The sequence below is a fragment of the Diabrotica undecimpunctata genome, chromosome 6 (assembly GCF_040954645.1).
Source record: "Diabrotica undecimpunctata isolate CICGRU chromosome 6, icDiaUnde3, whole genome shotgun sequence".
Lineage (NCBI taxonomy): Eukaryota > Metazoa > Arthropoda > Insecta > Coleoptera > Chrysomelidae > Diabrotica > Diabrotica undecimpunctata.
In genome coordinates, this window is record NC_092808.1 from 118,362,829 (window position 1) to 118,387,111 (window position 24,283).

The 24,283-nt window shown below is 33.6% G+C and overlaps 1 protein-coding gene across 2 annotated transcripts in view; it reads right to left on the reverse strand.

The window, feature by feature from the left end:
- Window positions 1–24,283, reverse strand: part of Ten-a (Teneurin-a transmembrane protein) — a 621,367-nt gene that overhangs the window by 42,796 nt on the left and 554,288 nt on the right. For both annotated transcript variants that reach the window (XM_072535236.1, XM_072535235.1), the window contains 3 exons: window positions 18,846–19,122; window positions 7,277–7,597; window positions 2,831–3,153 (listed from right to left, as the gene is read on the reverse strand). In XM_072535236.1, the coding sequence (XP_072391337.1) occupies window positions 2,831–3,153; window positions 7,277–7,597; window positions 18,846–19,122 (921 nt within the window). The remainder of the gene's footprint in view (window positions 1–2,830; window positions 3,154–7,276; window positions 7,598–18,845; window positions 19,123–24,283) is intronic.

Genomic DNA, 24,283 nt, shown 5'->3' on the forward strand with positions numbered 1-24,283 from the left:
AATCTAATAAAATATTTTTTTATGAACATCGCGTTAAAACAGATATTTCCATTCGTGATGTGTTCAGTAAAACTTCTTACTACTAAAGATTATTAAAATTTTCTCAGTCACTACATTTTAGAACAAGTATAATGCGACATTTTACAATTATTTTTTGATCTTTTCCCAATAAACTAAACGATATTTTCCTCTCTAGATACGATATGACCATAGAACTATAAAAATAGTTTATTATACAGTCGTCAGCACTAAAAGCTTGGCAAACATTTGGCTCAATTCAATTTTGGTAAAACGTGCAAGCAAATTTCGAATAGTTGTCGTCTTTTGGCCATGAAGATGCTAGAGAACAGTGTAATCATCGTTCAGTTTTATTAAAGTAGATTTAGTGTTCATAATACTTTTAACTTATGGGGTTAGTTACCTAAGAGACTCGAAAAGAGAGCAGGATCGGATTAAATTTTTTTTATTGTAAGTTTTTTTATTTAAATATATAACATATATTTTAATTATTTATATGACCAAATTTTCTAATAAGTCATAAATAACAGTAATTATTAAGGAGCGGAAAACTACGAAGAAATTGATTTAAAATTATTAAAATATGTCACAGCGACATAGTCCGGTAAAATAAGGATGCAACCTCGGAATGAAAGATAATAAGCTGAAAATTTGCATACGTCTTTATTTTGATGGTATAAAACTTACCTCAAAAGTCTCATATAATCACGTGTCCGCGACTTAAGATATTAAAGGTCAAAGGTCACGAAAATGAGTTTTCTGCAAATATCTCGTTTCCCTTACACTTTATGACATTTAAGGTGGTAAGAAAAATTGTAGAATGGAAAATTCTCTTCAATTTTTGTCTGAAGTACTTTTATGTACCTTCAACCCTTCTTAAGATAGAGCGCAAAGAGTGGGGGACCGCTTACCTGTGTGTACGGTAACGCGAAGTCAGCCAGTAGGATTCAATAAATAATAAGTTATATAGTTAATTATTCACTTAAAATACTATTATTATCATTAAATTTTTATTATTTATTATTTAGTAAACTATATTTATGTCAGAAATGTTCGAGCCAACCCCTGCGCCAATCCCCGCGCCAATCCCAACGCTAAACCCCACGCCAACCTCCACCCAAACCAGGTCACCATCGACGGTATAAATGATCCGTACTCTATTGCCAACACCAGTAATGCATTGACTTATGATCAATGTAGTAGTGTCTGGGGACTTGGGAGATTGAGATCTCGGAAGCCCTGAAGAAGACATCGTAGAGGATGTCGAAAAATGATAATTGACGCGGTTCAACTCGTAAGACTATTGAGTTTAATATTAATTCCTGTAATAGTATTATTCTTAGCTCTAGGTTTAATTGTAATAACCGCGGAAACCTTTCGGAATATTTCATAACGTGAGGAAGCAAATAAAACTGGTGCTTAAATAAGAACAATTATGACAATTGGAGCTTACTATAAAATATTACAATATTACCCAAATATTAGCACAAAAACTCAAAGTGATTTGGGTGATAAAACAAAATACAAATAACATAAAAGTATGCACAGTGTGTTAGTTTCCATTTTGTTTTACCATCCAAATCACCTTGAGTTTTTGTGCTAATATTTGGGTAAGATTGTAATATTTAATAGTAAGCTCCAATTGTCATAATTGTTCTTTGTTTTGTAGTTTGAACTCTGATGAAGTTTATAAATATAGACGAAAGCGTAGACTTTCAATACAAAGGCACTTAATATAAAGCATTTGATTCCTCACTGTATGAAATAAAGGGTATTTTCCAGTGTTACCTTTTTATATGTTAATATTCACTACTGCCCGTTACTATATGAATAGAAAAGCCAAGTGTATATGGCACACGAGCGTCAAACGCTCCTCCATGTATGAATCGGTATCATTAGAGTCTTATGACGCAATCTTTCTGCATAACCCTGCATCGTCAGGCACTCAGGTAGACACAAACTCAAAAACAGGATTACCAGCGAATATCTCTGCTTAAATTAATTAAAAGTTAAAATCTGCTCTGATTAAAATCTTATTTTGTTCTTGGTTATTGAGCTGTTCGAAAATTGCAAAGTTTACATTTCACCAAAAGCCTGCTATCACTTTGATGAATAGAAAAGCCAAATATGTACGGCGTAAGATCATACACGAAGAGTTTGACGAATCGTGCTCTTGACGAAGAATCCTTCGAGAGCACACAATTAAACTAGAGAGGATACTTGTGAAGATAAACTAGAGATAAACCAAAAAAAGTATAGGAGCAAAAACACTAAGAATCAGCTCATGTAGTAAGTGCAATGGTATCCGAAGTAATACATGGGAAAGGTGATAACCTACTACATAAACTAAACAAAGGTAAAGAAGTTGCATTAAATGATTTCCCTAAATGATAGAGATTCCTTAGTAATATGGATACTGTAATTAAAAAGCAACTGTAGGGTTTTAATGACCACTTGGTATTGAGTTTTGATTTTATTTGGTAATGCGATAGAAAAAAATGTACTTAAACTGGTTTCGTAAGGTATAACGTATATAGGGGAAAAATCACACTGTGATAATCTATCTATTGTTAGTATTTATTAGTATTCTTTACAACTTTATTCAAAATAATAAGAACATTTTAAAACTTTTGAAGTTATTAATTTTAATCTGTATTAATATGATATATTTTTATAAACTTTAATTATCAATTAAAGGTAATTAAATGTGAACATTGTATATTATTTATATTATGATCCATTATTTCATTAAGACTTACAAGAACATATATTTATATGTTTATTTATTTGCTAAAACTCTACAGAAACTTACCCCTGATCTACTAGCGAGCAACCCTGTATTCATATCATAATCCAGTTCAATATCCGCTCTTCCTTTTTCGCTCAGTTTAACCAAATAACCCACTCCGGAAATTTTAAGCTCAGACTTGTGGTCCTGAGTGTTTTCAATGGAACTAACGGCGTTGCTGTAATCTCTCAGGAATTGGATTTTATTACCAGAACTATCGGTGACAGTCGACAATTTGCCGAAACTTGTGTTTTTGGAATAGAGGAACGTATATCTGGTTTTATCTGAAGCGAGATCTTTTGTAGCTACATGCTGGCCGTATCGATTAAACACGTAGACTTCTCCAGCTAGAAACAAAAACATTTAAAACGTTTATTTATACACATAGTTGTTCTTACATAATAATATATTCAGGTTAACTTTTATATATTTTCAAAAAATGGTTTTGGAGCAAATGATACGGTTGGTTAAAAAGTTTATGTTACTGTTAATTTAATTAATTTGGTTATTATATATAATAAATGGCTATTTTATAAAATACTTTACATTCTTGGTTAATATTATAAATTATTTACAGCTTCTTAATATTTTTCATATTATATCGATTATGCATAATAACACAAAGTATTTGACAGAGTGGAGACAATCGCTATCAAAATGCAATATACCACAGGTATACGAATATTTCATTTCATGTCAGGCTATGGAGTTGGGGTGTCTCCATTGTAAAAATGACGCGCACCCTATCCTCCATTCTATGGCATGCTGGACGAGCCATACAGTCTGTAGTCTACACCCCGAGGTATGAGCGGAAACACAAGGTGCATTAATACTCATAAGCTTATGAAACGCACTTGGCGCATTATAAGGGCCTTTACAAATTACTCTTTTTCAACTTGTCTTGAGTGATATGACTTTAATCTTTCCTATCAGCCTCTCTCGGCTAACTCTTGTTTCTTCCGACCCCGAATGGATATTAGATTTTCGAGGGCAGACGAGTCACTATATTTCGTTCTACCTCATACTCTTCAGTATGACGAGTCATTCAGTGTGACGAGTCATTCACCGAGCGATTGCCGGTATAAGCAATCCCCCACTTACTGACCAACGGCTTCGGGCGGATGAGCTGGTAAGTGATATGGCACCCTTTTGTCCTGAGGTTGTGAAATCGGCCTCGAAGGCGGATGAACCAAAGATTTGATCAACGGCATAAGGATGGGGAAGCACAAGTAGGGAAAAAACTCCATTAAAGATCCACAGCGATACGGCCTAGTCAATAAATCATAGCAATGCTCAATACTAAAATAAATTTTGGAGTAAGTCCTTCGATTGGGTCTCTGGGGAGAACAGTTTTGAGTTTACCAAAAGAAAATAAATTGAAGTGCAGAAAGAAGATCTGCACATGGAATGTCAAAATTTTATACAAAGCAGGAAAAATCCATAATGCAATACAGAAGAAGAAGAGAATGCATATTGAAATCATGGGAATAGCAGAAATGAGATGGCCAGATTCTGGGCAAATACAAATAGAAGATCACAAGGTATATTACTCGGGAAAAAGTGATGAATTACATGAATATGGAGTCGGAATAATCGAATCACCCAAGGTTGCCAAATGCGTTACTAACTTTACACCAATATCAGAGAGAGTGATATTACTACAAGTAGAAGCCAACCCTATTAATATAAACATCATCCAAGTCTATGCTCCCACTGCAGACAAAGAGAAGGAAGAAGCAATTGAGTTCTATCAGAACATCAATAGTATCATACAGAAAATTCCTCGACAGGAAGTTCTCATCATTATGGGCAAACATTTGTAAGCAATTTGTCGTTGGTGACAAAATTTATAAAGATCAAATAATTGGACTTTTTCCAAGAAACATTGAATGCTGATCGTTATCTGTGCTTTTTATAGAATAAAATGAGATTTTCTTGCCTACCTACTCCTTGAATATTAGCAGATATGGTTCCTGCAGGATGGTGCCCCATGTTACAGCAAATTAGATACAAACTAAAGTTCGTGTAACCTTTTGGCTTAGGTTTAATGTTACGGTTTGCAGGGCGCTCAAGCGCCCCTAATATGACTTAACGACCAAGCCGGGACTGACGACTTAACGTGTTTTCTGAAGCGCAGTGGCGGTTCAGTCAAATTAGATCTTGAAAAATTTCGGAGTGTCAGTCCCGGGAATTGAATCCGGGCTTCCAAGCTCCAGTTTGTTAAGCCAGAGCTAGTAGTATAGTCGCTGAGCTATGGCCGCCAGTGCAGATCAGAATAGATCAGAGGTAAGTTAATATCACTGATCAATATATCAAAAATATTTCAAATAGAAATTTTTCATCGTTTTTCTGAAATTTCTTGGAAAATAAGTCAATATTGTTTTCTATTTTTCTAGTTTCTCATATAATATATTTCTATATTGAGATGGCATTATTGACAAAAATATAAACCTATCGACTTTTTTGTTGAAAGACAATATACTTAGACAAGGAAAGAAAGAGGACAGGTAATACTCATTTAAAAAGCCTTCGAAAACTGAAGCCAGTTTCGATGTGACTGCCATGTTTTGGTGCCTGTACGTTCCCCATTACTACCTCTCGCAGGGTTACCAGGTCCATTAATTTTTCGGTAGATCTACTGATTTTAACTTCAATTTACTGATTTACTGAAACACTATATCGATCTGCTAAAAAGTATGTAAAAATCAAGGTAAAAATTTGATAAAATCATGTTCAAAAAGTGATCATTATGTCAGTGTTCAATTATAAATAAAAAAGTTAACCAATAAACTTGTAATATATAATATCCTAATTTAATTGGTTTTCACTTCTATTAAAATTTTATATACAAGATATTAAGAGAAAGGGTGATTTCCTTAGTCAATTTTAAACTGATAACAAGCATTAATCGAGCACACTACAATTGTTTCCCGAAGTATCTCCTATATAAACTATTTTTTGACTTTTGAACGTAGAATTTTTCTTTAAAAATATCAGAGATTTTAGTAAAATGTCACATTTTTATCGTACAAAAATAACGTATTAATTTATGACGAAAAAGTCAGTGTCAAACCATGTTAAGAACTTTGCTAAAAGTAATTTTAAAATCAGTGCATTAAAATAAATAAGTTTTTCATAATGAATGACAGTCCTATTCTAAAACTTACATTTTAACGTAAAAGTATATTTAGCTTATATTTTTAGAAAACTATTTAAATTAAAACAATAATTAAATTAAACATAATACTTTTGAACGAAAAAATCTATTTATTGATATTATTATTATTCTCAATCTACTGAAGAAATAAAATATGATCTGGCAACCTTTTTGGTGCCGGTTTGGCTTCAGTCAGTTCCATACGATTACGCGTCCCCCCTCTTTCCTTGTTTAAGACAATATAAGACAAGTAACAGATCACTCCACTTTTCTTTTGTCACCTTCTATGTTTTTAGAGGCAAGAGATTAATTTTAAGTGTTTGTTAAGGCCTATAATACACAACTTAGGGCACAATAACAAATATCTAGGTTGATTTTTACAATAGTTATGAACATAAACGATTTTGTCTTATTTTGCAGTTTTCGCAGCAATAAATTAGTAATATAACTTATATAGCCTATATAACTTATACAGCAATCGCCATTTTAAAGCTTTTCTTATGTTTTAAAAGATAAAGCTTTGTAATTCTAACCCAAATAATAAGATTTTTAACAGTAAGAAAAAAATCGAAAAAATGACACTTTTTACACTAACCTGTCAATAATTTAAAAAAGAAGAAGAATTTGACTATTAAAAGAAGGCGCATCGATGAAGAAATATCTGGTCTTATAAATATGCGTAACATACAAGATGAGATACAAAGGCGAAATGCATTCGAAATGCGGATGCACTGATGGATGATGCGAATAAGGTAAACAAGGGAAATCCGTGACAGAGATAAATTACATAGCAGGAAGAACCTTAATCTAGTTAGGGTCATTGTACCTTTATCTGTATGTCATCTAAAGAGTAAGAGAGTCAAAACTGCTTTAAATAACACTACAAAGTGAGATATAAGGAAAGGCGAAACAGAAAAACAGTAAGTAATTTATAATTGTGTAAAATAAGTGATTTTGCCCAAACACAAGAAAATTACCTAATTTATTAAGATTAGGAAAGAAACATTTTTGTCATATTGGTCTCCAACATCAATGTATAATGCGTTTAGGCAGACTGATTCCGTCTGTTAATTTATTTATTGCTTTAAGACTGGTGGCTATTTATATACCTATACTTGTTTAATCTTATTTTCTGGTTGTAAAACCGACTTAACAGTAGGTATATTGATTTGTTCAGCATTACAATATTTATTTAAGCATTACTCTGATATATTCGTAATGTCAGATACTGCCAGAATTTTAATATTGGGCAAGCCTTTATAAGGAAACCGTTGATACGCCAATGTATAAACCAAGTTAAAATAGGGATTTACCTGCAGGATAGGGTATCCGGAATTCTCCATTTTCGTCATGAGTCGGAAGATAATGTTCCAGAGACAATATGTGCAATGAACCTTGATCGGCGACATGTAATACTCCTCCGGGCGAAACTGCCAGAGCGGAAATGGCCTGGAAGCGAGCGTTGGACGACAACAGCGTCTCGGCATTGCTAGTTGTTTCTTCAGTAGTTGCGCAGGAGCATGGCGATAGTTCTTGTGGTCTGCCTAGGGGATTAGCAGTTGTTATGTTTAAGGCGCAATCGCAATTTTTCTTCGGCTTGTCGGGAATCTTACCAGCAAAGTGGGTTATTTTACCTAAAATAAATTAAAAAACAAATATTGTAAATATATCACACAACAATTTGAAAAAAAACGTTCCTTAAATAATCCACTGTAATGTTCAAAATTTGCTGTTTCAAAATGTATTAGTGGATAATGAATAATATTAGGAGGAAAATTATTTGTTAAGTAATTGTCTTCTGTATTAATTACCATAAAACAATGTTAATTTTACTTTTACTTTTTTATCTTGGACATTACCCATTTAATATAAGTAGTCTTAATTTGCATAGTTTTTGATGTATCTACTGGTTTGCTCGATATACATTTTAGTTTTGTTTAATGTATACGTAAAGAAAGCAGCAAAAAGTAAATAAGCCTGGGAAACAATTAGATGTAGTAGAACATATAGAACTCTAATATCCCCGTAATTATGGGTCGAATATTATGAAAAAATGCTGACAGAAGACTGAGCATAATTTTAAAATATTAGCCACGAAAAGTATTATATTTCCTACCGCGAAGAAACTGAAATAGCACCAAAAGAGATTAAAAAACACGCCAACGTTATGAAAATTGGGAAGGCTCCAGGACCGGGGAGAGTACCCATAGAACTGATTAAATATGGCCCTAACAAACTATTTCAGCTCTTGGCTTATACCTTTAATTTATTCTTGAGAGGTGAAGAGCTACCCCCAGAATGGAAAACTGCATTTATTAACAATCAATACAAAAATAAAGGCGCCAGAAAGGATTGTAAGAACTACCGAGAGCTTAGTGTAACCAACTCAATCTAGAGAATTTACGCGAAGATAATTATAAGCAAAATTGAAAATTGTTGGGAAGACAGTGAGTGTCTTTCGTACTGGTCGTTTTAGTACAGACAATGTGTTCTGTCTCAAACCAATGACAGAAAAGTGCTTGGAACATAATATATAACACAAACGGTGTTTATTATCTTCAAAAAGCGTATGATAGTGTCCCATTAACCAAGCTGTGGTGAGTCCCAGAAAACAAGAAAATTGCACCGATTTACATTAATGCTGCGAGGGAGTTATACGATGATATGATGAATTTAATAAAGATTGGACAAAAAGTGACAAGAAAGATAAAAGTGACCAAAGGACTTCGCCAAGGCTGCTACATTGCACCTACGCTCTTTAAAATGTATTTGGACGGGGTTTTGGATATTTGGAAAAGAAAATTTAAACCTATAGGTATTAAAAATGGAGCTTATAAACTGTACAGCTTGCATTTTGCGGAAGATCAAGTAATACTTTTAAACGATCAAGATGATATCCACTAAATGCTGCGAAAAATAGATGAAGAATATACTAAGTGGAGTTTATCAAGTAATCCATCAAAAACAGAGTATGTAGTAGTGCGAGGTGAAGAAAGGCACTTAGAACTAAGCAACACACAAATCTAAAATACTGATAGCTATAAATATCTCGGTATAAGCATTACGAACGATGGTCGGAATACAAAAGAAATAGCTACTAGAATTTGTCAAGGTAATTTAGCAATACGTCAACTGAATAGTATACTCTGGAATACCCACATAAGTCGAAACACAAAAATTAGGATATACAAAAGTATCATAGAAACTATTGGCGTAGATGTTGCCAAGTCACTAGAAAAGGTAAAGTAAGGAATACAGAAATCAGAGAGCATATGGGCATAGACATTGACATCCTGGAAACTATAGAATACAGAAGGCTGAAATGGTATGGCCACATTGAAAGGATGAATGATCACAGATCACCCAAAAGTCGTATCTTAAAAATATACGATCCTGAAGCACTCGTGTTTTAAGATACCTGTCAGATGTCATCTGTCAATGTCAGATACAAAGTTTTTAATCTATGTTAGACTTCTAAAGAGTGTAAACATGAAATATAATTGTATAATGTAAGGTTTATAAAATAAAGTGGTTATTGAAAATGGCAAATAGCCGAAACGTTTAAGCAATAGTTAAGTATTTTTATTAACAACAAACCGACAAACCCAGGAAATAAAAAAGGTTCTAATTAAAAATTCACGGTCAGGAAATAAACTCCTTCTTAGAGTGCCGTCTCCCTACGGAGGTTGGCAATCATAATGGCTATTTTCATTTTTGAACTTGCTGCTCTAAACAAATCAATCGATGTGCATTGATACCAATCACGTAGATTCTTCAACCATGAGTTCTCCCTTCGGCCAACAGATCTTCCTTGAATCTTTCCCTGTATGATGAGTCTCAAAATTTCATATTTTGGTCTCCTCATCACATGGCCTAGGTGTTCCAGTTTTCTAATTTGTATAGTGGTGATTAGTTCTGTTTCTTTACTAACCCTCTTCAGTACTTCTTTATTTGTAATTCTCTGAGTCCATGATATTTTTAATACTTTTTAAATTGCATTTTTGTAATGTCCAAGTCTCAGCTTCATATAATAATATTGAAAATATATAACAGCGAATGGTACGTAGTCTGATCTCCAAATTTAGATTTTTGTACGTTAGGAGTGGCTTCATTCGTATTAATGCTGATCTGGCAATCTCTATTTGCCTGTTTATTTCTGCAGTATGATCATTGGTTTCATTGATAAAAAGTCCCAAGTACTGATATTTTTCTACTTGTTTTATCACGTTACCATTGATTGTCAATAGGTGATGTATATTTTGTGGTCTTTTTGTAATAAGCATGTACTTCGTTTTTTTAGCGTTTATAGTAATTCCCATCTCAGCACTATTGATACTTAAGCTTTCGATAAGATGTTGTAGATCTTCTATACTCGTTGCTATGATCAGTGTCGTCTGCATATCGTAAGTTGTTAATTAATTTTCCGTTAACGGTAACTCTTGCTTTGATATTATTGAGCGTGTTTTGGAAAATTTCTTCAGAATATTAGTTAAACAAGAGTAGTGATAAAACACATCTCTGTCTAACTCCTCTACAGATCTTCATTTCTTCTGAGTGTTGCCCATCAATTTGAACTATGGCAATTTGGTTCCAATATAATGTTTGCACTATATTTATAATTTTACTGTCAATGCGCTTGTTCATAAGTATTGATATTAGTTTTTCATTTCTCACTTTATCGAAAGCTTTTTCGTATTCAACAAAGCACAAGTGTAGATCAACGTTTGCATCCCGACATCGCTGAATCAATATGTTGATGGCAAATAGTCCTTCTCGAGTACCCATTCCATTTCGGAACCCATTTCATTTCCATTCCATATAACAAACTACGTATATGTATATATATTCAAAGGAGGGAACTAATTGGGTAAGCAGCTGATAGACAAATTATACTCTATTTACAATATCCAATATATTTTGCATATTTTCATAGGCATCATCAGGGCATCATCAGGCAAAGATTTATTCAACATGGGAATATCGAGGCTTTTCAACTCCTGGATAATACAGAGTTAGTAAGAAGACTGAAGAGGGTGAAGCCCTTCATGTTAGTGTAGTGATTAGTTCAAAAGCGGAGTATAGTACGGCTTAGTGTATACGAGTGCTTGTCTAAATAATTACTGTAAGTAAGACAGACCATGTGGAAATATTATTCTTTTTCTTCCTACTTTATAAACAGGCCAAATGCCTGTTTTACTTCGGTTTTTAGCCTCAATTGACGTTGTCTGACCATATTTTCCTCGGTCGTCCCAATGATCTTCTTCCATTTGGCGATTTGTTTCTTGCTATTCGTACTATTCTATTTTCTGTCATTCTTTCGATGTGTTGATTCCATTTCACTTTTCTTCTTTTGGTCCACGCGTTTATTTCCTCTATACCACATCTCGCTCGTATTTCCTCAATTCTTACTCTGTCTCTTAGAGTTTGGTTTATTTTTCGTAAGACTTTCATTTTTGTTGTTTCCAGTAGTCTTTGTGTTTTTGCCGTATCTGCTCTTGTTTCCGCTGTGTACGTCATTATCGGTCTTATTGTTGATTTATATATCCTGGTTTTCGTTTCCGTTGTGAGGTATTTGTTTCTCCAGATTGTGTTGTTGAGACATCCTCCTGCTCTGTTTGCCATGTTCACTTGTTTTTATACTTCTTCTTCCACTTTTCCGTAGCTTGACAGTTTTATTCCCAAGTATTCAGTTTCCACATCTATTATTTTGTTATTTACGACTAGTTTACATCTTCTCGGTTCCGCTGATATCACTATCGCTTTAGTTTTCTTTGTTGAGATCTCCATGTTGTATATGAGCGCCGTATCTTCGAATTCTTTAATTAATCTCTGTATTCTTATTTCCTTTTCTCCCATTCTATATCCTCTTCTTTTTTTAACTTTTTTTATGATTTTATCCATTATCAGATTAAATATTAATGGGCTCAGCGAATCTCCTTGTCTAATGCCAGTTTCATATTTGATAGGTTGCGATAGTTTTCCTTTACACCTTACCATAGCTATGTTATCTTTATATATATTCTTAATGGTTTTTACTAAATCCAGTGATATTCCCTTTTCATATAGTAAATGTATCGCGTCCCGAATTCTCACTCTATCAAACGCTTTCTTTAAATCTATTAGACACATATATGCTGGTTTGTTGTACTTTTCTTTTATTTGTCTTATTGCAAAAGCTGCATCTGTGCATGATCTTCCTGTCCGAAATCCTTGCTGTTCCTCTTGCAGAGATATTCGTTCGTTTATTTTTGTCGCTAGTATTCTTGCTGTCAATTTGAGTGTTATATTTAATAGATTTAATGCTCGATAATTATTGGGGTCTTTCTTATCTCTTTTTTTAAAGAACATCACCATAATCGCTCTCCTCCATTCATCTGGTATTCTGTTCGTGGTGATTATTTTATTAATAAGAAGTTGCAGTTGTTGTACAAATTGATCACCTCCATATGTTAAGAGTTCATTTGGTATTTGATCTTCTCCTGATGACTTTCTGTTTTTTAATTTGTTTATTCCTTCTTTCACATCGTTTTGGGAGATTTCGGTCTTTTCCTCAGTTATTATATTTGGCGTTTCTGGTAAAGGTTCTTCGTTTTGTTTTTTTAAACATTTTTGTCAGGAAGGCCACCCATGGTTATTATTAGGAAATAGGAAATCGAAAGTTAGGAAATATTATTGAATGTAATAGTGTACACGAGTGCTTGTATAAATAATTACTGTAAGTAAGACAGACCATGTGGAAATATTATTGAATGTAATTATAGTTTTATGATTTATTAGTATTGATTTAGAATGGAACAAAACTGCTCATTGATCTTTCTGATTAGATTGTAGGTTAAAAGACATCTCTTAAGGAATGTTTTATTAATAAATAAAAAAAAATTGTATCTTTTTCCAGAGCACCACTTTGTTAAAACACATATTTGATCTATTGGGTATATTTGCTCCAAACAAACTGATTCTAGCCCATGTACCAAAACATAATAGGTATTTTAACAAAATTCCCAATTTGTTTCTAAAATACACTCATATAGATATTCTAAACCTACAAATGAGTCGCTCTCAACGTTTAAATGAAATACAAATTAATAAAAATAATTTATATTTTATATAATTAAAAGAAAATTTATTTATATATTAAAAATATATTTAAACTCTATTATAAACGCGGATACGTGTCCAAAGTAATGAATATTATTTATTTTTTAGTCGATATATGTTTATATTCAAATTAATTCGCATACTAAATGCAAATATAAATATAGGTAAAAATTATTTCGCAATAAATTTAGAAAACGCGTAATAGTAATTATTTTTTATTTAATTCATTTGGTTATAAATCCGTGGCAAATTTAAAGGAATGTGGCATATTTTATAATTTTTATTTGTGCTGCAGCTTCACTTATAATAAATAAACAAGATCATAGGTTCAGAACAATATTAAATATAGTGTGTATTTGTAAAAAAAGCAAATGTATATTTTAAAGTGTTTTAAGCATTGCACAATGAACCAAAATTATAATTATTATTTTTTCGGAGACGTCTGTGTCACCCACGGGCCCTTATGCATTCAGCTACCCGTTTTCTCATCTTCTTCTTTTGGCATCATAACTTTAGATGGGTCTTTGCTTGTCTAACTATATCCTTCCATTCAGTTTTCTCTTGAGCCCTTCTTTTCCATTGTCTTACATTCGTAGTTTTCAGGTCGCCTTCCACATCATTCAACCATCTCGTTCTGGGTCTTTCTTGTTTTCGTCTTCCTATCGACTCTTTTTCATGGTTCACTATCAATTTTCTTGAACACTTCCATTAGTTGTTGCTTGCTCCTACTAATGATAGCTGTATCAACTGCATATGCAGTATTTGTACTGATTTGGTATTTACATGGCCGGCTACATTCGATTTTCTGATGATCGTCTTAAGAACTAGGTTAAACAGCATTGTTGATAGTGCATCGTCTCGCTGTCTCAGTCCTACATTGATGTTAAATAGGGGAGTCAGTTTTCCATCTACGCTAACTACGGCTTTTAAAATCTGCAACGTCATTTTTCAGCATTTTGTTTCTATCTATTTTCTTACATATTATATAGTTCTTTCGTATTCCTAAGCTTTTCCTTGAATCGTTCTTCTTCTTCTTATTGCATTGTCTCCTTAGAGCGCAAAGCCTTATTCCTTCTTATTGCGCCAAATAGTAATTGTAGCTTTGAAAACTGCTGCACAAAATATTTTTGTGGATGAGCTCTGAACTTTACCTTCCAATATGATTTGGAGTAATTAATATCTTTCACCTCTCAACAAATGACCCAAGTATTGTATTTTTCTTTCTTTAATTATCCTGAGTAATTCTTTTTGTTTACTTATGCGCTGAAATACCTCACCATCGGTAACTTTGTGTATCCATGGAATTCGCAGCATCTGTCTGTATATACACATTTCAAAGGCAGCTATTCTTTTTTCTGTTTCAGAGTCCATTGTCCAACTTTCACAGCCATACAGCAAAACAGAGAAAACGACACATCTGATTATTTGAACTCTGAGCTCTAGACTAAGGGCTGATCTTGTAAAAAATGCTTTCATGCTCATGAGTGTTTTCCTCGCTTGTTCGATTCTTGATAGGATTTCTTTTTTTGGATAACACTGGCTGTTGATATTTGCTCCCAAATATTTTATGGAAGTTACCTGTTCTATTATTTGTTCCTTGGCATACAAATGTACATTTGTTGGTATCTTTCAAAATACTAGAATTTTAGTTTTGGAAATATTTATGTAAACCGAACATTTCGCTATGATGAACTACCGCATTTGTTATATTTTGAAGTTCTTGTGCGTTGCTTGTTATTAGGGCAGTATCATCAGCGTACCTCATATTGTCTATACAGGTTCCGTTAATCCTTGTTCCACCTTGAATCTCGTCTAATGCTTTTCTAAATATAGATTCCGAATACAGATTAAATAATAGGGGTGATAAGACGCAACCTTGTCGAACTCCTCGTCGGATTCGTATATCTTCGGATTTTGTGTTCCATTTCAATTGTTGCCGTTTGGTGCTAATATAGTTCTGAGATAATTCGCAAGTCTTGTTCGTCAATTCCAGTTGTTCTCCGAATTTCAATCATCTTTTGATGGATAACGCAGTCAAATGTTTTTCAATAATCAATAAATTTTTTTGAACCTATTCTCTATCCTTCCATTGTTGGATGTAGGTCTCCCCCAGTTCTCTCCATCTTTCCCTATCTTGAGCTGTTCTCTGCCATGTGGGACCTCCTTGTTTCCTGATGTCATCTTTTCACCTCCTCTGTGGTCTGCCTCTTGATCTCTTTGCATTGTATGGACCCCACTTTCCGATGGCATTGTTCCATCGTCCGTCTTGGAGACGTTCATTGTGTCCAGCCCATTTCCATTTCAGTTTTGCTGCTTGTTCTATCGCGTCTACTGTCTTTGTTCTGGTTCTAATCCAATAGTTACGTTTTCTATCTTTAAGTGATATACCCAACATTTGTCTCTCCATCGCTCTTTGTGCCTTCTGCATCGTTGTGTTAACACATTTAAGGCAAAAAGAGCTTCTCGTGTTCTCAGTCCATTTTGAAATCCGAATTGAGTGTCACTCATCTGAAATTCACACTTCTTGTAAATTCGTCTATGAATGATTCTGAGAAAACTTTTAAGGACATTTAGACTTTCCGTGTCTACCTGTCATTTCTTTCACTTTTTTATGGACATTAAAGGTATCGCATCTTTTCTGAAGTAGTTCAATTTTTAGGCATTTGGTTGACATCCAGTTTTCTTTAGCTCCTCTGCACTTTTTCTAATGATTTTATTGACTCGTTTGTATTCTATTGGGTTTGTTTTATGTTTTCATTTTACGTCCATAAGGTCTATGATCTGTTGCGTTTTCCATTCTTGTTTTTTGGTGGTTTTTGTGAATCTGATGTCGTCTTATTGTATCTTTGCTATTTTCGTTTTTAGAGCAGTCCATGTTACTACTTTAACGTCTGTCTGTACCAAGTTCTCTACCGTTTCTATTTCTTTCTCAACCTTGATACTTAAGAAACCTTTTTAGTCTAAAATCGTTCTAGATCGTTCTAGATCATTTTAGATCGTTCTAGATCGTTCTAGATCGTTCTAAATCGTTCTAGATCGTTCTAGATCGTTCTAAATCGTTCTAGATCGTTCTAGATTGTATAGAATCGTTCTTAGTACGAATATATTGTCTGTAGTGGTTCTATTTGATCTAAATCCATTTTGATAATTATCGAATATATTCTCGGAGTCTTCTAAAAATCTGTTGTAAATAATACCAGAAATAAGTCTTCTGCCCATTCCTCCGGCATTGGCTGATTGGTCCATATTAGTATTATTAGATAATCCTCCATGTTTTAATAATTCTGCCGAAATTTCGTCCGTTCTTGGCACTTTATATTGCTTTTTAGTTTCTTTATTATCTGAACCACTTTTTCATAACTCGGATTTTCAATGTACTGCTGCTGGATTTTCAATGTTTTCTTCGAAATAGTCTTTATATTCACAAAGAAACTAAATTCCTGTAGTTGGTACACCATGTATCACAAACATTTTTATTTAAAAAATTCCTTTGAATAATATATTAATTCTTTTAAATATATCTGATAAAACATTAAACTCAGGAAACCGGAGAAAAAAGTTAAAACCACCAAAATTAACATCAAAAACCTAAAAGACGACAACTGCCAACAGCAACTAAACGCAGAGATAAATAAATTAACTGAAGGAAGCGTTGAATGGGCAGATATGAAAAAAGCCATACTAAAAGCGGGAAAGGAGGTCCTAGGCGAAGAAGAGAAAATAACTAAAAAAGACTGGATGACACCGGAAATAGTTGAGCTAATAACTGAAAAAAGAAAATACAAAAATAAAGATGAAAATAAATATAAAACCATCAAGAATAAAATCAAATATGAAATCAAAAAGGCTAAGGAGGAATGGATGAACAAAGAATGCCAGGAATTGGAAGAACTCAGCAACAAACATGACACCTCAAACTTACATAAAAAAATGAAAGAACTTACAGGCAACACCAGACAAAGAAGAACACTCATAACAAGAGATAATAATGGAGAAATACTTACTGAAGAGAGCAAAATAAAGGAAGTATGGGAACAATATATAATCCATCTTTTCCATGACGAGAGAGAAAATGAACAAGATATAGGTGAAGAAAAACAATACCTACAAATTTTACCCTCAGAAGTAAAGAATGCCCTACAGAATGCAAAACAAGGAAAAGCACCGGGTCCTGATCAAATTCCAGTTGAACTGTTAAAAGCCTTAGATGACGGTAATATAAAGAGACTCACCCGAATTCTCAACCACATATATGTAGAGGGCAACATCCCGGAAGAATGGCTTAAATCGATATTTTTACCTCTACCAAAAAACAACAATCCCAAATCATGTAATGACTATAGATTGATAAGCCTAATGTGCCACCCTTTAAAGATTCTCTTGAAAATTGTTCAAAACCGAATTTATAAGAAATGTGAGGAGCAGATAGATGAAACTCAGTTTGGCTTCAGAGGAGGCATGGGTACAAGAGAGGCATTATTTGCGTTGACGGTACTCTTGCAGAAATGTCGGGAATATAACAAGATGCATATGTATGCTTCATAGACTTTAGGAAGGCCTTTGACCGAGTGCAGCATATGAAGTTAATAAATGAATTAAAAAACATCAATTTAGACAAAAAAGACATTGAGTTTATTAAGGCTATATACTGGAACCAGAAAGCAGTAGTAAAGGTGAACGATATAGAAACAAATAATATACCGATTGCGAGAGGGGTTAGGCAAGGATGCGTCTTGTCTCCGACGCTTTTCAACGTGTACTCACAGGTCATATTCAGAAAAGCCTTATGGGAAAGAAAAGAGGGAATAAGAATTGGTGGAGAAATCATAAACACCATGAGATTTGCAGATGACACGGTAATTATGGCTGAGAGTATAGAAGATCTACAAACTTTACTAGATGCAATAAATAGTGAATGCATTCAAATGGGACTTTACATCAACACAGATAAGACCAAATTTATGATAGTATCAAGGAGTCCAATAAATATTGAACAACTAACTCTTGGTGGACAGCAAATAGAGAGAGTGACAAAATATAAATATCTGGGAGCTTACATCAACACAGAATTAGATCCAGACCAAGAGATCCGGGTACGAATAGAAATGGCAAGGGCAGCGTTCTTAAAATTCAAACAATTGTTCTGTGACAAAAATCTGAATATTGCGCTGAGACTAAGGTTTGTTGAATGTTACGTCTGGTCGCAACTATTGTACGGGGTAGAAACATGGACACTAAAAGCGCAAATAGTTAAAAAGATTGAAGCCTTTGAACTTTGGATATACCGGAGAATGTTGAGAATCCCATGGACTGCCAGGGTCACCAATGAGGAAGTGCTGAGAAGAATGGGTCGAGACAAAAAATTGTTGAGAACGATAAAAGTACGCAAGACTGCATACCTTGGACACATACTAAGAAATAATAAATATAGTCTTCTGCAGGTCATCATGCAGGGTAGAGTCGATGGCAAAAAGGGAATAGGTAGAAAGAGGAAGTCATGGCTGCGAAATATTCGAGACTGGACAAACATGACTGTAGACGAATTATTCCACGTTGCAAAAGATAGAGAAGCCTTTAAAAATGTGGTCGCCAACCTCCGTTAATGGGGACGGCATAGGAAGAAGAAGATATCTGATAGAGATAGAAGAGAGCAGACAAGATTCGATACGAGAAGCATTACTCTAATAGTATGCTTTTGGAATCGTTGTCTTTTCGGGTAATATACATCCACATATTTTTAAGAAATAGGTACATGAGAATCATCTTAATCTAAATTTTACTTACCAGCTGTATCTATCAACCTTATATAGTAGACACTATGAGTATCCGACTCCGCTACATAGATGTCGCCATTAGGTGCAAACGCCATTGCCAAAACTGTACCTAAAACATTTTCGCTGACTTTGGTGCTATTTTCCTCACGGTGACAATGTAGTGGAGTGCCGGCTACTACTTTTACTTTCAAATCTACGGTTAATTTGAAGATCAGTCTATCGTCGATGAAATGCAAAGAACCGTCGAGAGGACTAAGAGCAAGTCCAGTTGGCCACTGAAGTTGAACCTATAAGGAAATACGGAAAATAACAATAATACAATAATAGTAATAAAAGGAACAAAAATTTGTAAAGAACACATAAATTAAAAATGTAGTACGTACAATGTTTTTCTTTACTTTTCAAAGTTCAATCTCCCATATTCCCGCAGAGTTTATCATGCAATGAAACTACTTAACTGGAAGCAATTTCAATGCTTGTATCAATACAAAAATATATCTTTATCTTCACCGTGGAATATAATAGTTCCAACAGTCAATTGCAGTCTATTACAATATCAAAAAATAGCACTAACCCTACTCTTATTATACAACTCTTCAGAGATCTAATTAACTCCCACTCCGATTACACATTACTTCAATTATATTAACAGGAGAACTCTATGTAATTTACCAAGCGTTACTACTCGCAAATGCAAATAAGATGAACCAAATATTATTCGTAACAGATTTTATGTCATCACTACAAATAATCTGGAAAATATTCACGCAGCATCCATTAGCTTTACTAATAAAGGAAGAACTTAATAAATTGCATACAAAAGATACAAGCCTCAAGTTTCTCTGGGTCCCATCACATGTTTAGAATAGCAGGTAACGACGCAGCAGACAAAAATGCCAATGAAGTTTTAAACGACAACAGTATCCCCAGTCACCCCAATCTGTAAGTATGGATCTAAAAAGCTACTTAACAAAGTACCTGTTTGAGAAGTATAAAGAACTAGTTAATAATAAATATGTAATATCTTTCATAAAAATAGGTAGGCTTAGATCTGCTGGACATGTGCTAAGAGCAAATAAAAATTACCCAGCCAGATGAACCCCATTAGCGGCACCAGTAGGAAATAGGAGTAGAGGTGCACCAACATTGAGATGGAGGAATGGTGTGGACGAGGAAGTGAGGAAGATCGGTTGGCGATGAACATAAACGACTGGCAAAATAGATTGGGGAAGGTCGATGATGATACATAATTAAAAACCCCTTTAAAGGTTACAATAATAAAATTTGGGGTAACTCACCATGTAAGGTTAGATTTTTTTTTCGGCTAACCTGATTGGATTCATAGTCGAATTATTTATTACATCCCTTTCATCTGATCCAGTATTTGTTAAATTTACCCTCAAGTATTTATATTAATATTCATTTGTTTGTTTTATTGAGTATTTAAATTGATTAGTTTTTATAATTATTTGTAATGCTATATAAATTTAAACAAGACATTTTTTTAGCATTCTTAAAAAATAAGTTAACATATAACTCGATAATCGTTAATAAAATGTACAAAATAAGGATTTAAGTGATATTAAATTAATCATACTAATCTGTAACATGCAATAAATCATTTGAATGTCAAACGTGACTGGCAATTTCCTTTCCAAACACAAAGAAAATATATTACTGTTAACAACCGTGAGAAAAGGAGTTGGAATGGAGAGTAGCAGTTATTTTAATTTTCTAGCAACTCCTTCTTTTGTGAATTATTACAGTCACGACGCTTTTTCAACACAAAGGGTTTTAGTAATGTTCTCATTTTAGTAGTTTCGCCTAAACTTTTTTAGTTATTGTCTTAATGTGCATAAATTCATTTCAAACGTTTAATTTTATCCTGAGGTTTGTAAAATGTTTCTTTTAATTGCAAATGTGGATGTATGTAACATTTTGTTATTTTATGGAATTACGGATTAATAATAGAAACAAATTATACTCGTCGGTTCATTTCTAGAACAGTAAATAAACGTTTTTACTTTGCCCTTTTTAACTTTAAAGGTAATGGGTCATCATAGAAAAGCTTTTGCAAACAGTAAAGGTTAAAAACTAGCAACACCATTGTAGTAACTGACATAATTATTATAAATAAGACATAAATCAGTCAGTTTTTATACCTTTAAATTATAGTAGTAGTAGGTGTAGTAGGAGTAGTCCCAATTTATTTTATACGTAATGTCCGGTTTCTAGCGTCCTGCACCTTCTGGTTTCAGTCTCCATTCACGTCTATCGACCCAGTCACCTGGTCGTAGATCTCTCCTTGATATTGCCTTCTATACTCCATTAAGCCATGTTATTTTCGGCTTTCCTCGTATTTTCAATCAGGTAGCTATCAATCCAATATTATATTCGGTAGGCGATGATCTATCATATGTCTGTACTAAATAACCTGTTTTTGCTGTATTTCTTCGATGATCGTGGGTGTTCCGTCCGTGATTTGTTACGTGCATCATTATTGACATACTTGCTGATCTGCGTAAATATCGATTTCCAGAACAAGGAGTTTTTAAAAATGAAATTCCTGTAATTGGCTGTATACTATTGTATCATAAAAAGTTTTATTTAAAAAAATCCTTTATAAAAGCTATATATATATATCTATATCTATATATATATATATATATATATATATATATATATATATATATATATATATATATATATATTCTGAAATTACCCTTTCAGGTTACATCACAGAAAGTTTTTGGATCAATAAATTTATCATCAGTGTAGTTACTAGGTACACATGAGTAAAGCCACTAAATATGTGGGTAAAAACTAATTAAATGATGTTAATTAATACATATTTGTTGCTAAATTTAAATGATGTTGTAGTCTTAAACCTATTAAGGACCCAACCTTCTCTTGGGTTGGCAACCCCCTGGAAGTCTTGCGTTGCCACGATGTAATTCTGTTTAAAACTACATCATTTAAATTTCATAACAAATATGTATTAACTAACATCATTTAAAGGGCTTTTACCCTCATATTTAGGGGCTTTCCTTATGTATACCTGGTAACTGCACTGATGATGGACATATTAGTCCGAAAACGTTTTGTGATGTAACCCGAAAGGGCAATTTTAGAATATATATATATATATATAGCTTTTATACAGGATTTTTTTAAATAAAAGTTTTTAAAAAGTTTTTGTTCTGTTCTCTTGTTGAGTACTCAGGTTTAGCATCCATAAAGTACAATGCTTTTAAAAATGCTGTTATACAGCTTTACTATTCTGCTACAGCTGTTCTATTTCTGTTCTATTACAGCTGTTATCTATTCTGTATAAAGGTAAATAAAGGTAAAGGTAAATAATAATAGATGGGTTGGTCTATCCCTAGCCATTTTTTTTTTCATTTAGTTGGGTTAAAGTGCAGATGTAGTCGATGTACGATCGTCCAGCTCGAAATCCTGCTTGATGTTCCAGCTCATGTGATTCATATTCGTTATCGACTAGAGTTTTCCTAACTTTTTCGTACCATCTACTGTTCCTTGTGATCCATAGGCTCTTTTACTTTTCATGGTTTTTCAGTTTTCAAGTTTGGCAGTTAGGTCGTTCCAACGACGACCTCAATTCAATTATTTTCTTTATATTATCTGTCCTTTCAATCAGACGTATATCTTCCTCTTCTTCTTCTATTTTTTGATTAGTAAATTGCCTGTTTTTCTTGGACCTCACCTCATACCCTCGTGAAATATAATCCTTCAATCTTTTCTGCGAACAACCTGTGCTTCTTCTTCCAACTGGCGGCTAATCCCAAACTATTCTAACTACTTTGTTTTCTGCCATTCTACTGATATGCATGGAGCACAGATATCCATGAACTAAAATCAATGCTACAAGATTTAAATCACAAATCGAATCAAATAGGATTAAAAATGAATCTCGACAAAACAAAGATATTAAGCAACAGCCTAGAAAACATCACGATAGATAACATCAATGTAGAAAAGGTAGAACAATATATATATCTAGGACATGCAATTAAAAACGAAAAGGAAAATCAAACCCTAGAAATTAAAAGAAGGACACAATTATCATGGGCTGCTTTTGGGAAGTTGAGCTTCATTTTAAAAGACAGAAAAATCCCAATACACTTAAAACGAAAAACCTATGACACTTGTATACTACCAGTTGCAACTTATGGATTGGAAACTATGGCAATAACAAGAAAAATGGCAGAACAATTAAGAGTAACTCAACGGGCCATGGAGAGGGCCATGTTAAATATAAGCCTCAGAGACAAAATTCCTAACACCGAAATACGTCGAAGAACTAAAGTAACCGACATCATGGAAAAAATAGCGACATTGAGATGGCAATGGGTAGCACATGTAGCAAGACAAGACACCAACAGATGGTCTCATAAAGTGACATTCTGGAGACCTCGAGAAACAAAAAGAAGCGTGGGAAGACCCAAAAAGAGATGGATAGACGATATAACAGCTGTAGCTGGAAAGCAGTGGATGAGAATTGCAAAAGATAGGGAAGCGTGGAAACAATTGGAGGAGGCCTATGTCCAACAATGGATGAATGAAGGCTGAAGAAGAAGACTGATATGGCTATTCCATCTCCTTTTCTTCCTTGCCTTCCCTTTATTAATGTTATTTATTCTGCACATGTCTCTAACCTCATTACTCCTTGTTCTCCAAACATCTTCATTTGTCTCCAAACATCTTCTTGTCGTACTTGTGTGTGTTCTTGTTTCTGCGGTATATGTCATGACAGGTCGTATTACAAACTTGTATGTATATTCGCGCTTTTGTTACCATTTTTAAGTGTCTGTTTCTCCGTATTGTTTTGTAAATAGTCAGGCATTCTGCTGCTCTGCTTGCTTTTGCCACTTATTCTCTTACTTTATTTTCATTTTTATTGTCGCTCGATAATTTTTTTCCAAGAGTTTTACTATCCTTTGCTTTTCAATTTCAAGTTTTTACCTTAGTTGTTCTTTTGCTATTACTAAGTTTTTCATTTGATATGACGGAATTTTCATGCTAAATTTCTTAGCTTTGGTATTAAACGGGTGTTGCATTCGTTGTGATGGAATCATCTTCATCCTCTGATTGTCTGATTCCAGTTGTAATGTCTATCGGTTTAGTCGTTTCTGTTTTTCTTTTACTTTTTTACCGAACTTTCATTTCGGTTCTGTTTCTTGCATATATATTCTCTAAAATTTATATGATATCCGATGGTATTTGTCTGTTCTATAGCAGGTTTATCGTATTTAGTCATACTACTTGTTAATCATTCCTTCGGTTCTCTTGAAGACATAGGAATATTATTAAACCTGAGGTACATTATTAAACATTGTGGCTAATTGTCGTATAAGTTGTGTTATATCATAAGCATGGTGGATGTATATCTTGAATCCACTTATTTTTAGGTATCTGCTTTGTAAGTTA